General features: G+C 35.8%; 1 protein-coding gene across 6 annotated transcripts in view; it reads left to right on the top strand.

Moving 5' to 3' along the window:
- The window catches only part of TRDN (triadin), a 212,909-nt gene that overhangs the window by 164,980 nt on the left and 26,781 nt on the right, over positions 1-21,148 (top strand). For 4 of the 6 annotated variants that reach the window (XM_050710077.1, XM_050710076.1, XM_050710075.1 and 1 more), the window contains 9 exons: positions 3,379-3,405; positions 4,504-4,551; positions 9,608-9,652; positions 13,074-13,121; positions 14,020-14,040; positions 18,083-18,109; positions 19,177-19,212; positions 19,430-19,474; positions 20,354-20,401. In XM_050710077.1, the coding sequence (XP_050566034.1) occupies positions 3,379-3,405; positions 4,504-4,551; positions 9,608-9,652; positions 13,074-13,121; positions 14,020-14,040; positions 18,083-18,109; positions 19,177-19,212; positions 19,430-19,474; positions 20,354-20,401 (345 nt within the window). Of the gene's footprint in view, positions 1-3,378; positions 3,406-4,503; positions 4,552-5,085; positions 5,241-9,607; positions 9,653-13,073; positions 13,122-14,019; positions 14,041-18,082; positions 18,110-19,176; positions 19,213-19,429; positions 19,475-20,353; positions 20,402-21,148 lie in introns of those variants that run through there. The other 2 variants (XM_050710078.1, XM_050710079.1) reach the window with 2 other exon arrangements.

Below are 21,148 nucleotides of genomic sequence, written 5' to 3'. Positions count from 1 at the left end.
CACTTGACTAGAATAAAACTATTTCCTTCAACCTCAAATTAAAAGTGCATTCATGATTGGCAGAATGAGGTAGCATCTTAAGTTCTTGAAGACCACAGCATTCCCAATGAACTTTGAAAGAAGAATACTTGTTAGATTGTCTAAGAGCCCATTTGTTAAGTTGTCTATAGTTGATTTTAAGGAAGAATAGTTTTATCTAGCCTGTGTAAAAGAACCAAAATCTCATCCTTTGTCACAATGTATAACTGTGAAGATATAGGCACAAATCTTGAGAATTCCATTGAAAGACTCGTGTTGATCTTGATTGCTCATTTGGCCTGTAATGTTTTTATAGATTAATATCACGTCTGTATTCATCTAACGCCCAGTCCGTATCCCATTAAAGTGTCCTTGTGCTCTCTTCCATCTTTGGGGAACCAAGCTCTAATTTAGTCTAATGGAGAATAAATTTCTTATTTATAGTATAACTACATGATAAAATATAATTTCATCAGCTACATAATGTATTATTATTTTGTTATTTTTCACTAAAAGAAATAGTTCTGATGTTGCTTTCACTTCCTGCACAACATATTCTTTCCTTACAGACCATGCACACATATATTTGTTGTCTGAACATCAAATGACTGTTATCCAGATGGAAAATAGACAAGTTATAACCAAAAAGCATGTTCTGCCTTTAGCCTTAATGATTTGTGGTTCAATAAAACAGAGGATTTCTATTCTGAACCCATATCTGAAGCTAATTTACAAAAACATGCCATACATAATTAATACCCTTCTGGCATTCAGAATAGCAGGCAAGAGTCAAAGAAAACTTGAAGCAAATGTGAAAAACAGCAAGATAACCAGCAAGCCCAAGTCACCAAGATTAATTTACAATGACACAAAAGGAATTTCAAAAATGTTTTTCTGAGGTTTTCTGATAATTCCATTGATCAAGTTCAGATCTCATACAGCTTCAAGTATTTCATCAAAACTTCATCTGTTTTCATTAGATCCATATCTGAACATTTTCCTCCCCTAATATGGCTTAAGTGTTAAACAAATGAAGATACAGTACTTAGGACCGATTTTTCTAACATTATGAAAACCAAGGAGTTATCAAGGCAACAGGTAGTGACATCAAAACAATTGTTTGAAGTGATAACAAGAGTTCATCTAATCCAAAACCCAAAACACTGAACACCTAGGGAAGAGTACAGGACAAAAACAGTCACATAGCAGAGCCTCTGACCTCCCATGATCTCAGCTCAGACACTTCCTAAGCCAGAAATGGCTTCTTCATGTTTAACAGTGCTTGGTAGTTGTTTCTTTTATTTGCATATTCACTTTCTGAAATTATGGAAATTTTCAACATCCGCACATTTTGTAGCATGGCATTTCACAGCTTATCTAGGCACTGTATAAAGAAACATTTAAGCACAATATTTGAATAGAACTGCTTCACTTTCAGTGCAAGATAATACATGAGATGAGTGAGAGCAGCAGAACACAGCCTTTCATTTCTCATTCTTTAAGTTAAATACCACATAAAATGTAAATAAACATTCTAGAAATCTGACTAGGTCATTGACATTTAGCATTTATCTTCTTCCCATTTTCATTAAGTCAGTTAACAATCAGAGTACCTGTGTTACAGATAATTGTGATCCTGCAAAGAAAAGGAGCTAAGGTTCTTGGGATTCCATTTTGGGGTTTTTGTTTCCTTCATAAGTTGTTTAAATGACATCTTTGATGAGATAATATGACACAGCAGAAGGATAGGATTCATGTTGAACTGACTGAAATCATAGCATATTTAGCAAAACAAATGTTTATACATATGCTATGTTTTAGCATAGCTGGCTTATCCTGCAAAAACTTTTAATTTTAGATCATAATTTTTCATCAAAACATGTAGTAAAAAATTCTCTGATTTGTTTTTACCTGTATTTGCTATGCTATACCAGGAAAAGAAGGCTGGGCCTACCTCTGGCTTACCTCTGTCATTGTAGGTAGTTTTTGAAAGTGTAACATGACACAGTGATATAAGTCATTATACCAGTTCCTGAAGTTCAGATTTATTTTATTTATATATATATATTTGCTATGAATTTCCTTTAGTAAATTGGAACCTGTAGCTAGGTGAGCATATCTCACAAAGTCTTTTGACGTGATACAGAGAATCACCTCTCCAAATTTCAGACATATTTCACGGATACTCCACTACAACAGAATTTATCTAAGCTTATGAACAAGCATATCCGGCTAATTTTTATCTTTATTCTCTACTACCCCAAAAACTGTTCCATTGTTTTTACTTTGTTCTGCATGCCATCCCCAGCTATTGTCTCCTTACGTTACAGTGACAACTGGGATTAAACAGAGACTACATATAAAATAAGAGCAGCTTTCCCCTGCGGGAGAAGCAAACAAAACATAAACCCATCTGCACAGCAGCTCTTTACTTTCTGTCCTGCGTGGGAGCTGAGGAGCTCAGTGCATCGCTGCCCAGCAGCTCAGTGCAGACATGTGGCTCTCGTGTCTGGGCCTGCAAAGGTAGCTCATCCCCTGCACTGCTGCATCTCCGGGGGGACTGCACTTACACACATGGCAGGCTGTTATATATGGGTGTCAGAGTCTTCATGTCCTGAAAAATACCTTCCTTGCAAAAGTTAAAAAGAAAAATCCAGCTGGTGAACTGGGCCTGAGCATTGGGTTTCCTTCTGGAGCACCGGTAATAGCACTGGGCATGGCTCCCTGAGCTCTCTCTTTAACTGACAAATGTTCTCTTATAGTCCATGGAAAACAAAAATATATATGAAATTACACAAAGTTTAAAACTGTAGTTCTGAGGTGCTGAGTCTTTTTGTTCAGATGTTCCCTAATAATGTTTTCAGATATTTCTTTCTGCTCCTTAGAATGTAATTTATCTATCTGAAGCTCACTGACCTTGCTGGGGCAAGCGCACTTGTCAGGGCCTCTTATGAGGTCTGGTTTAGTTTAACTTAGGTGTTACTTCTTCATTCATCTGAACTTGCACCATCTCATAACGGGCACCTCACTTAGCAGTATCATTGCCCAAGGTCAAGTATATACTAGGTCACCATTAGGGAGGGCAACTCAGGTCACCGAGGAGACGTGGAGGTCTGTCGGAAGTAGTTGTATCAAATGCTAGCTCAATGAGGAATTTGAGGTGTTTGTGGTCCTGAAGTGTCCTGTTAAGTGGCTGGGGTAGGTAGTATAAACAAGAATATGTTAACTGTTGAAGATTTTAATACAGAGTTCACTGAAGTTTTTTTTTTTAATCTCTCTACAAATGTAATGAATAAATGCATTAAATCTTGCATTTTATCCATGCAATTATTAAAGTACTCTTTTTTTGTTTGTTTCTAGGTACTTTAGAGAAAAGTCATGAACACAGTAAGTAAAAGTTATTTAAGAATACTGTTACTTCAACATTTAGGAGGAAGGTACTTTTTTACATTTTCATAGTTTTAGCAGCTGAAGATGAGATTTTGATCTGTGAAACTGGCTTTCAGTGACTGTAATGCAGGACTACGTGTGTTTCACAGGTCCCAAAGTGTGCAGAAACCCCTTTCCAGTTCAGGTTTGGGTAAGACCCACCTGTGCCTTCTGCCTCCATGAGAGCATCTCGCTGGAAAAAAATTGTGGGGGACACGGAGCAGGAACAGCCTGTGCTATTCCTTGGCCTGGGCTCTGATCCATACAATGGAGGAATTTACCTCTTGGTCTGCTGCCACTCTGACCTGCTACACAATTTACATGTAGCTGCTGTAAATCAGAATGAAACATGATGAAATGTGTTTTTAATATTTCCTCTGAAATTCCAGAGCTTGTCTATCCCATAATGATTTTTTTTGTTTTGTTTTGTTTTGTTTTTTGGATATCACTATTTTTAGATAGCACAAAATTACATACAGTTTATATTGTAATACAGTATAATATTTATAATTTTTATTGCTTTACAATATATCAATGGAAACCAGAAAAATTGGTTCCAGGCTAACAGAGGAATATGAAAAGCTATTTTTTATTTACGCAATGTACTAAACTTTTGTTTTCCATTCTATATGAGACTACCACACTCCTATATAATAACAATAATAATAATAATAATAAAGCTTCCATAATTCCTGTATTAAGCATTAAGGAGAAATGTTTTATATAGAAGAGAGGTGGTATCAATCAAAACTAGTAGTAGCAGCATTTCAATTTTTTTAAATTTATATATTTATTTTTTAAAAAGGAATTTTGCAATTTCTTAGGCAACACAAAAAGTCAAAAATCACTTTTTATTTGGCATTATTTTCATTTTGAGAAAGATTTTCTTAGAAAATTAAAACCTTTTCCCAAGAAATGTATTTATCAAAAATCAAGTCTAATGTTAATACATAATGCAAAGTCATCTTTTAAAAGCATAACGATTTTTTATTATTATTATTTTTAAAATCTAAGAATTAAGAAGCCCTCTAACATGGTGGTTCTTCTCATTTGCAGAACCTGCACATATTAAACATGAAAAACCTCTCTCTCAGATGAAGCCAGGTATGTTTGGTAATATAATTTCCAGTTACTCCTGGCTCCATTCAAAAAGGATTTGTGTGGTCTGCAAAACTGGGAGACTTCCTTGAGCTTTGTACTTTGTGTCATTGGCTTTTTCAAAACTGGTTTGGGAAAGGAACAAAAATAAGGGTGAAATTTATCTAAAAGGATTAGACTTTGACAGTTTTTCGTAGCTTCTGTGACTCTCTCTCATTGGTGCATTATGACATAAAACATTGTCAGAAACAATTCTCCCATTTTTCAGTGCTTTGAAAGGGGGGTCAGTGCTGCCTTTTAGTACATCAAGGAAGATTATTTGGAATTATCCCATCTCAACTTTTTCTGTAAACTAGATGTAACATGAAGTGAGTCTCATCACAAAGTTGGAACTACTATCCCCCATGGGTATATGACAGCCAGATCAAAGGCAGCCTCTAGATTATGGGTCTCAGAAGAAAAGGAGCTGGACAATTAAAAAAATCTTGGGTTGAGTATGCATTCAGGTAACAGTAACTAACCAACTATAATTGGCTGCAGTGATATGGACGGGGTCCCCCTTCGAACCAGGGCTTTGTGACTCTTCATACTTCTTGAGGAGGAAGAAGGGGATCTGAAGTTTGGTCTGGTTTAAAGAAACAAGGCTAAGAGGATATCCTCATAGAAATCCTCATCTACTGATGCTCTGCTTACACGGCTCCTGAGCGGTCTTACTGAATGCTGTCAGCACTGACAGCAATGTTCAATGTTAAGCAGACAGAATCGTTTTGCATCATTCCTTTTTCCTGATTTTTTTTTAAATATCAATTTCTTCTACACATTTACTGTTTTTCTCATTTGTTTTTATAACATAAAAACAAACTACTTGCAAGTTAAATATTTCATAGACAATTTGAGGTTTCCGGAAAGCCTTGAACAGCTGATTTTGTGAAGTTGTATTGCTGTTTGGGAGTCAACGCTGAAAAAAAAAAAAAAAAAAAAAAAAAAGCAACATTCCTCAGGTTTATACATATTCAGATCTACCATAGTGCTTCAACCAGCAGGTAGGTGCAAGGGGGTCTGGCTGAGGCAGGAATGCCCAACTGAGGAAGCCACCCTGTCCAGCTCTGTGCATGATGACAGGGGTCAGCAACAGCCTATCTGTGGGTCACCTAGGCAGATGGCATGACTACTCACCCTCCCAGCACAATGAAACCACGTCTAGCTGCACAATTAACCTGTTTTGATCCAGATACTAGCATGAAAATAAATTTCCATTGCAAGGCACTTGCCAACATCAGAGCATCTTGTCCCAAAGTCTGTGCCTCAGGCTGATTAGGAGTTTGCTCTAGTACAGTATATTCCAGATTAAAGCCCTTGGAATTTAAATGCTTGAAGAAAAAAATAAAAATACAAAAATAATAAAAAAAATGTGCTAAATTTCCTTTGCTGTAAAAGATCTCTTCTCAGGTGATTAACGGTTGCTTTGGGGAGCAGTGGCTGTTTTGAGTTTGATGACTGGAAGTATTAATCTGCAGGCACAGGTGGTAACAATGCTTCTGCCTGCTGTGTGCCAATGAGTGCTCTTGAATTAGCAGACTGAATTACAAAAGCCTCATTCCGTACAAAGCAGTGGCCTTCTTTTTCACCTTGAATCAAAGCAGCTTCAAACTTTTATTTCTATGCATCCTGCCATCAGATTTAGGAGTATCATGTGACTGAGAAACTAGAGAATCTCAGAAAATATATTGATCCTGTAGGGAAATTAAAAAGGGATTTGGAGGTGGAGGGGAGCAAGTAAAGCAAGAGGATTCTTTCCTGCTGTAATTCTTCTGAAACTGCCTGAAATACACAGAGAAATGTTTACAGCTTTATACTTTTTCTATTTAAATTAGATACATCAAAACAAAAATGAATATTAATGCCAGTAGTGCTGCAAAACTAGAGCTCTGCAGAAGAAAGAAATTCTCTCCAATGAAATATTTCAGGACCGTGAACTTTGGTCATATTTAAAATCAGAACAAAATCTGAATTTTTCAGAAATATTCACAAAAAAAAAGATAGTGGATTTTCTATAGCTTTACGAGGTCATCAATTTATTTGTTTGTTTATTTGTTGTATTCCTCATAATATATTAAATATAAAAAGTAAGAGATATAAAACCATATTATAAAATTAAAACATGAAGTATTTCTTCTTTTCTTGTCAAAATGCTATGTATCATTCACATCAGATGTGTTTTGTTGTTGTTGTTGTTGTTTTCACTGCTTTTCTCCATACAGAAATTTCAGTGAACTGAAATGATTTTGTGAAACCTCCTGATTTCTTGAAGTGTGTTCCCATGTAGAGTGTTCTTAAGTTTTGCTGATGTGATCCTTCAGTCTTTCTTCTGGTTACAACTAATTGCTAGAAACTCAGACAAAAAGCTATACAGTCACCTCCTGTAGATTTGCCGGGAGAAGACAAGCTGCAGCCTTCAGGGTGTTCTCCAGTGGAATCAGTAGATCAATGGTTACTGTACAGTTAAGTTGCAGAATAGGTAGGTAAGAGAATACTGGAGAATTATTGTGTTTATTTCCAGATGAATGCAAGTCCTCAGGTCTGTTCAAGATACTCTGTTTTCAGAAATGAATTTGTTTTGAAAAGAAACTCCCTCCCTTACTTTTAAATGGATCAGACTTACCATCCACTCAACGACTTGTTTGGTTGACTCCTAGAGGTACAGCATAAGCATTGATGTAAATTCTCACCAGAATTAGAAAAAGCAAGAATATCCTATTTGGTGTTGAAAAGAGCAGGAATAATACCCAAAGAAAGAGAAGACACGAACTTGTTGAGTTTTACTTGTCATTAATCCAGCAGATATTACAGGGCCTATGTTTTTAAGTCAGCAGTCCTTGGGAGTTTTTTGTTGTTGTTGTTTATTGGTATATGGAAATCTTAATATCCCAATCTAAATTAGTGAAATACATTGCTAATATGCAATCATCTAATAAGCTCATCTAAGAGCAGAAAGAGAATACTTTATCTCAACAAGTTGCATTTTCAAGCTGCTGGTTGTGCTATAACAACATTTCTACTTTCACAGACAGCCATGAAACGGAGATGAGATTTTTTAATTCACTGTTTTCATAAGAAGTTGACAATAACGATAGCTGAGTAAGGAGAAAAAAAGCCCTTAACTTAATATGAGTGAAGAGAAATTAAATCACCACCTACCAGATGACAACTGTAAAGCATAGCAATGCAGAGCTATGTTTCGTTTCCAAAGAATAGAAAAGATCAATATAAATGGAGCTTTATTCCTCCTTGCATTTTTCCCCCATCAGTACTGATTTCCCACCAGAAACAAAGCAAATAAATAAATATATAAATAAATAAAAACTATTGCTGTATGTTTTCTGGTTCACATGTGCACTGTTACTTTGCTTCATGCTGCAATGTTATGGATGAAAAACAGAGACCGTACAGCAACAAGACTGTTTCTCTGTCTATTGCCTCATGATAAATGTCTTTTTAGTTCTGTTTGGCAAGTGTATACCTCTGGGAATCTGAGAGCTAAGTTAAAAAGAAATGGGCACAGACAAAGAGATGAACCTACTCTCTGCCCTCAGGGGAAAAAAAGAAAAAAAAAAATCTCTGGAAGTTACATGCTAAATTCAAAGGAAATGTTATGTATGTTGAGACCACTCAACATATTTCCAACCACCATCCCCTCCCCTGTGCCTCCCCTCTGTTATCTCATTTAAGAACATCTGGCTGACAGGCTGGAAACATAGCTCCTTTTCAGCAGCCAAGTAGTTCTGTGCATGCACAGGCAGATTACCCAGGAGTATTTCTAGTCAGCTAGCACTCAGATTAGTTGAATGGCTTCAGGGGACAAGATATCCCTACCTAACCTGACCTTCACTCAGTTTATGTCATCTGATGCCTGGCTGAGGTCTTGAGGAAAAGGAATGTGTCAGAGGCATGTGGCTGTAAACTGCTTCCATCAGTGAGAGGAAAAAGAAACACATTCTGAATATGTCTGAACAGTATTTAAAATGAAAAGCAGTGATATATGTGAATGTGGAAAGGTAGGGGTTAGGAGATAAGTTTGAATTCAGGTATGGGAAAAGAGAAAATGGGAGCAGAGCTATGAAAAGATTGGGAAAAGGGGAAAATTCAAGTCAACCGAACTGGCAGAGTAGAGATCTGAAAAAAAAAAAAATGTTGCAATTCCCATCTGACTGGGCTATTGGGCTTTAGACAAGGCCCTGCCTCATCAGGTAGTGCAGCCCTGCCTGTGCCTCTGCCTGAAGTTTCATCCCCCCGGCTGGAGATCCCTGGAGGAGAGGCAGCTCAGGTCTGGTAGCTGAGGCTGACATGGTCCATGTCCTCTGGACCACATGAACTGTGCTGAGCACAGCCAGGGGCAGGTCACCAGCATGTGGACTTGGACAGCCTTTCTCATGACATTAGCAGAAGCTCAAGGCTTCTCTAAGGTTTTGTGACAGATATCCAGCTGGGTCTATCTAGGTAAGACAGTCCAGTAGCATGTGTCATGGTCTGGCATTTAAACTGATGCTGCCCTGTGTGGATGTGCCTGTGCAAGTCAGCATGTGCCTGGGGGGTCTCCATACCTTTCTTGTGTTCAGACTGTATAAATGTATAAATTCATAGATATTTGTGGCTAGGCAATATCTGAGCTTTCATGGTCATATAATACTAAATTGTTGAATTTAGACACATTAGCAGGGTGAGGTCCACAAAGTTATAATACTTGTATTATTAGAAATACAGTTTCCACCTGAGTGCCTATCTGAAAGACACGACCAGGTATGTGGCTGTTTTCGGGTAGTTGAGACATTAGGCACAGTAATCTATTTTTCCATGGTGTATGATCTCACCATGCAGCCAGAACTCATAATGTATGCATGCTGTTTTACAGTGCTCCAATGGAGTAGTGATGCTAATGGCGTGCATTTATTTTGTCACTGTGAATCATATGTACAATATCATGTTTAGAAATATTTTTCCAGTTATATCTACCTATTCTAACACAGCATGAATTTCTAATTTTAATGCGGCTTTCACAATACAGAGGAGAAAATTAAACAACCAAAGACAGCTCCCACTGAGAAGTCAGGTAGGAACAAGTCATTCTTTCGTGATTTATGGTGGGGGGAGGGGGTGTTAAACACTGTTCAGAATTTTTCTAATGTAGTGTATTTGCATTACAATCAGTTGTTATGGTATTCTGAAATATGTGACTGAAAACATGTTCTCAGAGAAAATCCAGCAGACTGGCAACTGCAAATGCAGTTTTAAGAACAGTCTTTCCAATGACAAAGCCAGGTCAAGGTGTTTCAGCCCTGGGCTGCTTGTTCCAGCCTCTGTGCCAGAGCTGGGGCAATGAAATGGAGTGGAGCTGTAACTCAGATCTCTGAAATGATCCCCAGTATAACGCATTGCTGGTTTTTGTTTGGTTGGTTGTTTTGTTTTGTTTTGTTTAAGCTCAGAACTTTCCAGCGACTGAATTTACAACACAGAGAACAATGCACAAGTAGGGAGTGGTGGAGGAGGATGAAGCACCAGTTTGATTAGGGACTTGGATGGATCTTAAACTGGCTTTCTCACGGGGAAAGTGTTTTTGGAACTAACCCAAGGTCTTTGGGACCTTATACATTTTGTGATAATAATGGTTCAAATAATGTTGACTGTTATAGAAGCCCTGAAGAGTCATCAAGGAATTAGAACAGTCTCATCATCACCAACAGGTTACACAAAGCTTTTTTGAAGGCTTTTTCTAGATATCAGCCTCTTGATTTCTACTTGGAGTAGCCTTTATCCAAACATAGAATGAAAGATTGCCAAATCTTAGACAATTATGCCAAATCAACAGATTTTTATTTGATATGATGATGATGGTGGTGGTGGTGATTATGAATATTTTCAATAAAATAAAATAAAATGCTGTTTTGTATTAAACTGAATAGTGCCATTTGCTATCTCGTTTCCATTCGTATTTGGTATGTGATTTTCCTGTTTTCCTTCTCTTCAGTATCAGAATAGATGCAGTACAGAATAGTATGATTCTGTCTCTAATTGTGAATATTTATATAATTTCTTGGTTATACTGCTTTCTATAAGCACATGATACTCACATGATAATCTATCATTTTACTATAAAGTAATGTTTTACAGCACTGTTTAACCAGTAAAAATAGTTTTGATTTTTTTTTTCTAATCATAAACTGCTGTAACTTGTTCAAAAAGTTATGTTTCTGTTAATAGAGTCAGAGAAATTGCTGTCAAATTAATTTTTGATTTTTTAACAAGTTAGAAATTAGTGGTAGGCAAACAAGTTGGGAGAATGATGAAATGGCATCTTTGAATCTATTAGATTTTCACACCTACGTTCACAATTATTTTTAGGGTCAGCTAGGTTTTACTTTTAGTTTTTGAGGGAAATGGTTCTGGATGCTACTTCAGGATACTACTTTATTTCAGCAGGAGCAGATAATTAGGAGGACATGCAAAGGTCTAAACATGTTAAAAAATATCTGGTTTTGGGTTCCTGAATGTTGTACATGTTTATATGAGTGACAAAAGCTAAGAACAAATAAGAACTGAACGAAAATAAAATATTTTAATATGAAAAAAAAATCCTCGTTGTATCTAAATATTATAATTTACCTTCTTTTGTCTTCTGTAGCCCAGGCAAAACCAGCAAGTATGTGGTACCTACCTTGATCAGAAAAATTCCTGTAATATAACTGTGTGGCTTTTTTTGAACTTAATATATGGACTTAATATGAACTTAATTATGAACTTAATATATTTGCTTAAAACTATGGTGTATGTATCCCCATGCCTTACATTATTTTCATTTAACATACTGTCTTATTGCTATTTAATAGCCTATTTAACATAACCAATTGCTTCAGTACAGGAGTCAACTTATTCTACAGTTCCCCTATCACAAGACTCAACAAAGATTTAATACAGGAGTAACAAGCTTTCAGAATATCACTGTTAAGAATTAGTTGTGTTGAATGAATACTCAAGCTGAATTAAAAAATATATATACATATCCATGTTTTCCTAATCATATTAATATTTTTAATGTAGCTGCATCTAGCATTTTTCTCAGTCAAGAAGAACTGAAGAGTCCATACATTAAAATACCATGCAGTCTGCATGTTAATTTTATGTATCTTTCCTACCTTCAGCATACAAAGATAAACTGAAAAATAACAATAATAATAATAAAAAAACAACTCAGTTAAGTCCCCATATAGTTCCACCCCCAAGAAAAAAACAGATGTGGGAAAAAACATGACTCTCTGAAGATGTAAGTTTTAATTCACACCTCATAAAACTGTTTCTTATTTGAAATTCACCGTCATGTCTTCATCTCAGCATTACTTGGAATATATCTTCACCTGAAATCGCTGTTGCTAGATGTTCAATTATTCATCAAATGGCAGAAGGGTTGAGGCATATTGCCCTTTTTTCAGGGGCTGCTTACATGTTAAACATTCTCCATGTTTTAACTCCCTTTGCATCCTTCTCATTGCTCAAAAAATAACTGATACACAGACTTTTAGCTGTTGGGGACATCGCCTGTAAACAAGGCTGGCATAGCTGTCCATTGATTGTTCAGCTCTAAAATGTATTGTGGTCCCTATTTGCATGCATTTGGCATAGCTGCTACTTGCTGTTCTGATGATGTGGTTTTTTTTGTTTGTTTGTTTGTTTAATGTATTATTATTTTCAATTCCTTTTAAGTAAGTGTGTCTTTGGTATAAATTATATAGTGCTAGTGCTAGATAGACCTCTTTTTTTTTTTTTTTAACAAGGATTTTCATCCTTTCTATTTCCAATAACCCCAATAACCTAAAATAAAGTCTCATAATTTCCTGTAATAATTAAGAAATTGAAAAGCATGGGAGGGGGTCAGGGGGAAGGGAGTAGTGCATGGCCTGCAAAGCTGTGCTAGTTCTCTTATTTTCCACAGTGAGATAAAATTTATCCATACAGAATAGGATGTCTTCAAGACTTTGGGAATTCAGCTCAAGTATGTCTGACTCAACATAAAGGTCAAATGAATGGTTGCTGAGTTTGCTCTGTACTCTCCTTTCAAATAACATAAATAGAGAGTGGTTATAAATTACATTTCAGAAATTGAGGGGAATCTCTATTAACTGACTTCTTTAATATATGCATATAACTCTTACTAGCATTAATTGCAGCCATATATGTAAAGCTTTGTGCAATACTACTGAGCTTCACTGTTTTGATGCAGATCCCTTAGAGGATAATCTGTTAGTAACTAAATATTTGTCTTTTTTTTTTTCCTGAAATAACAGCATGAAGCAATAGAAAATTAATGTTTATTCCTGAAAAATATACATGCAATCCTTCTTAGTTAAAAAAAAAAAAAAAAGAGAAAAAAAAAAGAGAAAAAAAAAGAGAAAAAAAAAAAGAAGGAGAGAGGGAAAGAGAGACATGCAAAACAAAGCTTAGAAACACGGTAATTTTGTTATGATGTTTCCTTTGTCTAGAGCATGAAGCAATCAGGCATGAAAAAGATGTTCCAACTACAAAACCAGGTAGGCACTCCTGCATTTTATGCATTCATTACTTTTGAAAGTGTTATTTAAACAAACAGTAAAATTCTATTGCATATGACAAATGTCAGAATGAACAAAATCATGGTCTTGTGAGGTATTTTGCAGAATCAAACTGCCTTGACGTGTCATACCATAGCTAAGGTAGCACAGTGCATATTTACAATGCCCTTTGTCATCTTCTGAATATATATATGTATATCAAAGGTTACGTTTCTGTTCCTGTAATTCCACTGACATTAAATAAATTATGCCAGCAAAGAATCGGAACTATTATCCTAAGGTGTTTATTTTAAATGGTATCATTTTCCAATTTTTTTGTTGGTATCTGTATTTATATGGACTTCACAACCTTCCTGCATGAGTCAATTTCTCAGGATCAGCAGCAGTTTAATTCTCCTCCATAGCAAGGTGTTATATGATACTCTGTTCAGATCATGACCCGGCAATAGCTATAGTTTATGATAAATGTCTCTGCATATCATAATTCCTACGCAGTGTCTCTTGTACAAGATAGAGCAAAATTGCTGCAGTTATAGAAAGAAGCACAGTTCAGTTTCACTGTGAATCAGTTACCATGGGTTTAACAAATCTCCACTCTTCTCAGTGAAAGAAAATAAGTAAAGAATTAAAATTCTTATTGTTAGTATTATTCATCCTTAACTCTAGTACAGCCATTATTATGTGTTGAGAAAAACATCCCTACTGTTATTATGTCATTAGATCGTTATTAATTACATTAAGATTACTAAAAATGTTTTGATATACGGTAAATAAACAAATAAAGCCAAATAAACAAATAAAGCCATTCTTCACCATAGAAGCACTCAGCTATATTACACTGTTCTTACTATTTTTCTTTCCTCTTTTTACTTCCCAGTCAAACTGAAAACAACTGCAAGTATGTGTCATGTCTTGTTTCCTATGGAACATAAACCTGCTTTTCAGATGCATGTTGTCTCAATTCACATTTTTGTAATTTTGTCATGTTAGATAATGGTATTTCCTTGCTTGTACTACAGGTACTCTTAGATTGTACTCAGTCTGCTAAATAACAGCTGAACACATCAAAGCTCAGCGCATTTGTAATTTAATGCTGTGAAGCTGCAACTCTCAAATTCTAAAAAATTTACTATTTATAAAAGTAAAGGAAATTCTGCTAGTAGCATAATTGATGCTCTGTTGATTTTAGATGAGTGCAGACATATTTATCTTTATATAAATATATCATTTTATTAAAAAATATAAAAATGGCATGCAGTGTAACTGAATTAGACAACCTTTTCAGGACTTATTTTACTGTTTGGAAATGACTTATTTAATGAATTTATTTTTTTTTCGGCCTTGTTTTAATATACTTTGTATTTAATTTTTAAAAATGAAAGAGGAGAAAGGAGTATTCGGAGGAATTTCTTGCATAATAAAGTCATTGGATAATGTCCTTGTAAAGATCAGTAAGACTTCTGAATGGCTAAAGACTGAGATCAATGTTTATTTTAGCAAGTAATCATGATCAGACAACAATCAGAAGGGCAGTGTTTACACTGAACTCTGATTTGTTAACATTTTGAAGTATAGATCTTCATAGATCAATTAGTTGGAGTCTCTTTAGGAGAGGAACTTTGATTTATTTCCTGATTTGTGCCTGGCACATCAAGACCAAATCATGTGTTATTCTGCTGCAGAGTACCCAAAACTAAGATCAAGCCCCATGAGGCACACACCTCTTCCTGCTTCATGTCAGAAGCTGACAGCATGGCGAGGCAAGCTACTTCCATTAAGCTTACTAAATTAATCTCCCAGGTTAGGTGCTGTAGGTTAGACAAGATGAATACCTGCTCTTAAACACCTGTCAGAAGACACAGTGCTGTTCTGAATCCCAGCTCCAAGAGGAAAGGGAGAACATGAAGCATCTGAAATGTGCCTCCACTGAAGGATCTTCTGCAATCCTGAACTGTAGCGTTGAGTTTTCAAGTCATCATTGCAAAACTATTATTTCCCATGAAGCTACTGGTGTTGTGGGTTTTGTTTTGTTTTGTTTTCATTTTTGCCTATATGTTAGGTAATTTTTTCCTCTGTTTGATTCCATTATTCATATTTGTTCAGTCTTTTGTTCACTGGATCTGTTCACTGACATTATGTCTTCTGCACTGCTTTATCTGAGAAACCCCCTGATGGCCCTCTTTTCTATTAGAGACTCTTCAAAGATTTAAGTGGCTAATACCTCATTCTCTCTGCAATAAGAGTCATTTTACCCAAAATCACTGTCTACAATGTTTTTATATCGAGAGCTATAGTACCCTGACATATTGTCAATATAAGGGACAGCCAAGATATTTTCTCCTGACCTTTGCAGAGGGATATTTGTACCATAGTCTTATACTTATATCCTGATGCTTGAAATGATTATAAAGGTTAACAGTACCTTTAGAAAAAAAAAAAAGTGAGAGAGAGAAGGAAAGAGAAAAAAATGGTTTCAAGCAGATCCACAATCATACACAAAAGTAATTCCGCTTATACTGCCTATTCTGAACTAACCATCCTTGAACAGATCTAGTTCAAGATTTTAAGCATCAGTGCTATCTATTTTAAACTACTTTCTTTCCACTTAAAGAAGAGTTGGACCACTGCTTTCTTTATTTCTAAAGTTGTTTAGCTTTGCTTCATATGTTTCTCAGCCAGGTGTACAGTATGCTTGCAATAACGTAAAGATAGTTATTATGTAATTCAGCATGAACTATAGTCATGGACACAAAATACTCACTGACTTTGTAGTTTGGGTCTAGTAGGACTGTAAAATAAATTCATACTTTCACCCTGGGCCAAATTTATTCACTCATTATACCCGTGAAATCTTATTGTAGAAGTAAATGGAGTTTAAACTGGTAGAGTTTGTATCATTAAATGAGAGAAAAGCTATAAACAGAAATACAAGGTTGAGTCTGAATAGTCCCCACAGTAACGCCAAATATATTTTTATAGTAGTTTGTGAATTAGCATGCAATTATAAAAACAATTAGTAAATGATCATATTTCCATTATTTCTGTTTTAACACACATGAGAGTCTTTGACAGCAATTGATCCTATATCAGATTTGAATTTTTAATAAAACTTATAATATAATCCCTGTACACTCACTAAAGACTCTCAAATTCTGAGAGGTTACCTTGATCAGAGGACAAAACTGGTGGCATTTCTTACTTATGCAAGAATACCAAACTTTATACCACAGCGCAATCAACAGGAAAGCCATGCAAGCTGATATTTTAATAAAAGTCTCTGCATTGGCCAAACTCTGTTCCTATTTAGTTCTGTAAGGAGTTTCATGATTGGGGCTGATGTTTCCCAAAGACATGAGAGTAAGTGGGAGCTTCTTGATGTGATGGGAGGAGAAAATGTCCTCTGTACTGTATACACCAGAGGGTCTAACTAACGTTTTAGGTGACCAGTCCTCTAGTACCTTGCTGTCTAAGGGAATCATTAACCCCAAATTAGGATACATGCATGGCCGGGCCATGTAAAGACAGTGACCAATGCTTAAAATAGGATCTACAGGAGGTAGGCAGTAATAATTTGAATATAAGCATTAGAAGATGCAGAGAAAACTTAGCCTCTCCAGGTCCCTCAGAGTTAGGCAACCACTCAGTTAAGGAGTCAGAACATGAACGCCTTTCTCAGTTTTGGTGACTCAGGCAAAATATTTTTTCTTTTGAAAATGAGAAGAGGTATTAATCCACTACTCAGGATGCTGCAATGTATTAGTTTTCAGCAGTAGTGGGCATGACCATAAGGAGAATTGTAAATATTAAAGGACTTAAGCATGTTAGCATTTAATAGCAGCAAAACTAGCCTTTGCTGAATTCCTGTGGTGCTTTTCTTGAGCACTTGACATTTATGAGTCTCCTTATGAACCAAGCCCTGAGTAAATGTTTCCTGGGGTTTGTTAGTGAAAACTATACTTAATTGCTCAGTCTTTCTGTTGAAAAAGCACTAACTGAAAGATTTTTGCCTTGGTGTGGGTTCTCATCAGCTGTAGAACCTCACATTTATCTGAAGCCAAAACTCAGCAATGAAGTAACACCAAGATAATTCAAAGGAGACCCTGAATTATTTTGTGAATATATTCCGTTATTATCCAGCTCTATGTTCTGCCTGGCTAGCGAGGCCAGTATTTCCTTACTATAACATTCTAAAATAAAACTAGGACTAAAAAAGTAGTGAGGGGTAAAAAATTCTTGGATTCCATATCACAGTATAATTTGTTCCTTTGATTTCAAAAAAAAAGTAAGGATAGTTTATACCAGGGAATTTCTACACCATTGTGTTGATCAATTGTCATTAATTATTATGGGTATTATAATGGCACAGGAATATATGCTTCTTTTATACTAGGTACTGTGAAAACGTAATCAAAAATTTTTCCAGTTCTTAAGAGCTTTTACTCTAAAAAGGCAAGGCAGACTGATGATGCAGGAGAAAGTTATACAGAGGTGAATGCCATCTATTCAAGGTCAGTGTCAGTCTTTGGTTGAGAAGTGTGGATGATAAGAAAAGAAAGGTAACAATTAAACTAAATATATTTTTTGGAAAAGAGCATAGACAGCTATATCCTTGAATGCGCGTTTAAAAAGAACTCTATTCAAATATTCACTTGGCTAAAAGCTTTGATTGGCAAAGTGTTTGCATTTGCAGGAACCATCAGATGCTGGATTATAGTACTTCAAAGGGTAGGACTCAGCTTTCACTGTGAAATCTCGTGTACACGCCCATTGTTAAGGCATATTTCTTTGCAAATTAATATCCTGCAGAAAAGTTGCAGATGAAAGAGGAGATCCATTTAAATGGTTACTTTTCTTTAAAAAAAAAAAAAATTAATCATGGTACTAATCCTCATATTCTTTTCCTTCCCTCTTCATCCTTATTTCTGATTATTTTCATGAAGAGGCAACAGGTGAAATTCCAATAACAGGTAAATATCAAAATTCTCTGCTATGTCTTGTGGAAATATTTAATGAACATACCAGTGCTGAAGGACACATAACATTGTCATCAGCAATGAACTATGCCGATGTAAACCAAAGCAGGTAAAGTAAGAACATTGCAGCTGCTCAGCTCTCTGCCAGTCAAAGACTGCTTTTATCAGCTGATTATTTTATCTTATTTTCACTGTTCATCTTCTGTAGCATGTTTTTGGTCAGCTAGACACAAGTGATTAGCACTGAGGAAGCTAGCGTTTATCAGATAACATAGGCACCAGCAGATATTGAACAAAGCATTGTTATAACTGCCTGGATCATATGAAGTGAAAATGAACGTTTTGAAGGCAGCCTGCCAGTTTTCTGCTATGGTCAACAGGGAATACTGAAATAGGCGCAGGCGCCTGCAGCAATACACCTTACTTAATTTCAATCTGCCTCGTTGAATGGAGTCACAGACCAAACGTCTGTGTTTGGGGGCTGAGGATAAGGATGACAAAAAGAAAAAAGAAAAAAAAAAAAACATGTTCTAAGTGAATGTACAGTTTGAGAAAAATTAAATAAATCACACAAAACAGAATCTACTTCTGCAGGGCTTCAGAATGGTCATATCTGGTAGTTCTGGTCCATCTACCTCCACATCCTGTTGTTTGTTTCAGACAATTGAGTTTACTGAGGGAAATAGAGTAAAAAGCAGGCAGTAGGCAATGGGATCCTTCTGTGATGCATTTTGGCAATGAACAGTTTGACAATTCTTGCACAAGTTAAGGAATTTCAGAATTCCAAAGTCTCTATCAGGAGTTTCCAAACTTCTCTACAAACAGCAATATTCGGTCTATTTCCAAAGACTGTACAGAAAGCCCAGAACTGTTACTGCCACTGGGGTAGCAGCCACTATTGTAATAAAGATATATTGTATACATGCCATGAGACACATTTAGCTCAGTTATTATTCCAGGAAAACTACTAGGAAGATCAGCTTTGTGCAATGTGCTTATTGTCAGAAACTCATATTTCTGATAACTGTCACTTAATGTTGTTTCCTTGCAAATCTTTCTAGCCCCGAAAAAAACAAAGACTTCTAAGGAAAAAGAAGGTAGGCAGTTACTGTGTGTGTGCATATATATGTAGAAGATCACAATAAAAATAGTTTCAGATTACAATTTTATATGTATTTCTATGTGAAATAACTCCTAAAAGATCTGTGTTAATTTTCAAAGTATTTTACTTGAAAAGTCTAGGCAATAATCTATTAAGAATTCAGTTAATTTACCAACCTTGACCCATATTACGCTTTTTTTTTTTCTTGATAGACAAAACAACTGAGAAGAAACATCTGAAAGATGAAAAACACAAAGGTAATACAATGATGAAAATCTCTGCAAACATTAGCCTTTTTATGGGATTGGAAAGAGTGGCTTTGTTAGCATTTCTAAATATATACAAGTACAACAAAATGGTGAAATTGTGCATAAATCCCTAGTAATTGAATGCCTGATGGCTCCAAGTGTCGGTGTCAAGGATTACAGCTGCACATCCAACGTAGCTGCAGTGGTACTCCACCTATGACCCCAAATCTGGCACATCGTTAGCCCAACTGCAGGATCCTCCAGCACAATGTCCACTGTTGAATGGGTTACGAGTCCCCACGTGGTCTGCCACAATGCTCCTTGGTGAGGCAGTACAAAGTTCATTTCCATAGCTTGTGTGATGCTTTAGATCATGAGCTTCATATTGTAGAATAACTACGCTGATAATAAGAGACACTTTGTATATGTGGGATATACTTCAGGGTCACCTATATTCCTACTAACCTGTTGGACAAAGCACTGCCTTGATTGTACAGTAATATGCAGAGAAATGGTTTCTGCTACACCTCTGAAGATAATCAGTAGTAATATCAGACTAGTATGTTAATGGTCTAAGACAAAAATGTCCTTTCTACATTGGTTAAAGACAGTGAGTTTCTCACAGAAGTGCAGATTTGAAGCCAGACCTGCACAAGTAAGTCCTCAAAAGCAACTACATGCTATAAATGTTGATACTTGTGTATGCCACTTGCTTATACCACTTGTATATAAATATTGTATACTGAAGTCCTGGAACTTCAAAGGATGACAGTTGTGTACTGGTGCATGCTTACTAAACTAGTCTCTAGAAGCAGTTTTCTGCTATGGGGTTACTAGACATAAAGTTTCTGAAAGAGAAGATTAATTTGTCAATGTTTTGTTCTTTAGATGTTCCACCAGTAAAAGAAGTTCCACGACACCACAACCTGACATCAGGTAAACAATTTTCCTTTTTTTTTTTTTTTTCCAAAAGGAATTTTGTTTTCCTTTCCAATATCTTCATTTTATTATTGTTGTTGTTGCTGTTGCTGTTGTTGTTAGGGTTGTCACTCTTACAGTCTTTTCATATCTCTCATTCAAGTCAAGGGGACATGATGTGAGGGAAGCCAAGAAAATCAAATCCTTAAATATTATTCTTGTGGAGAATGTTGTGCTCAGATGGTATTGCTTTATCACCTTCCTAAACTTAGTTCATTATGTTATAAACCAAGTAGCATATAATTAATTTGACAGTGAATTATTTAAAATAAGCATATGCTCCTCATAGAAAATCTGTTCCATATATTCTGAGGAATATATTCAATTTATTTTCTCTCACAAAAATAAATATTGTCTCACCTCACTCAGGTCCTCATTCTCTCTGAAAAAAGTGAATAAGTGTAGGGAGTCTGAGGAGTACATCTCCCCACATTGCATTATCCATTAGCTCAATGTTTTTCCTAATTTATGATAAAATTAATATTCCTTGTATGATTCATGCTAGACAAGGATGTAAGTCTTTAATCTCACCTGTGAGTTGTAACTGGTTTACCAACAAAATATGAACTAAATATTAATATATACAACAAAATACAACTTCGTTGTCTTAACTGGGGAAACAATTTTACCTCAAATCATTCAGACTGCTTAGTTGTATGGGTGTTGGTTTTTTTGTGTGCTGTGTTGTTGTTTTTTTGATCTTGT

Source organism: Cygnus atratus, chromosome 3 (genome assembly GCF_013377495.2).
Source record: "Cygnus atratus isolate AKBS03 ecotype Queensland, Australia chromosome 3, CAtr_DNAZoo_HiC_assembly, whole genome shotgun sequence".
In the NCBI taxonomy this organism is placed as follows: Eukaryota; Metazoa; Chordata; class Aves; order Anseriformes; family Anatidae; genus Cygnus; species Cygnus atratus.
The sequence above is the reverse complement of the archived record's forward strand: the minus strand, read 5'-3'. Positions and strand labels throughout refer to the sequence as shown.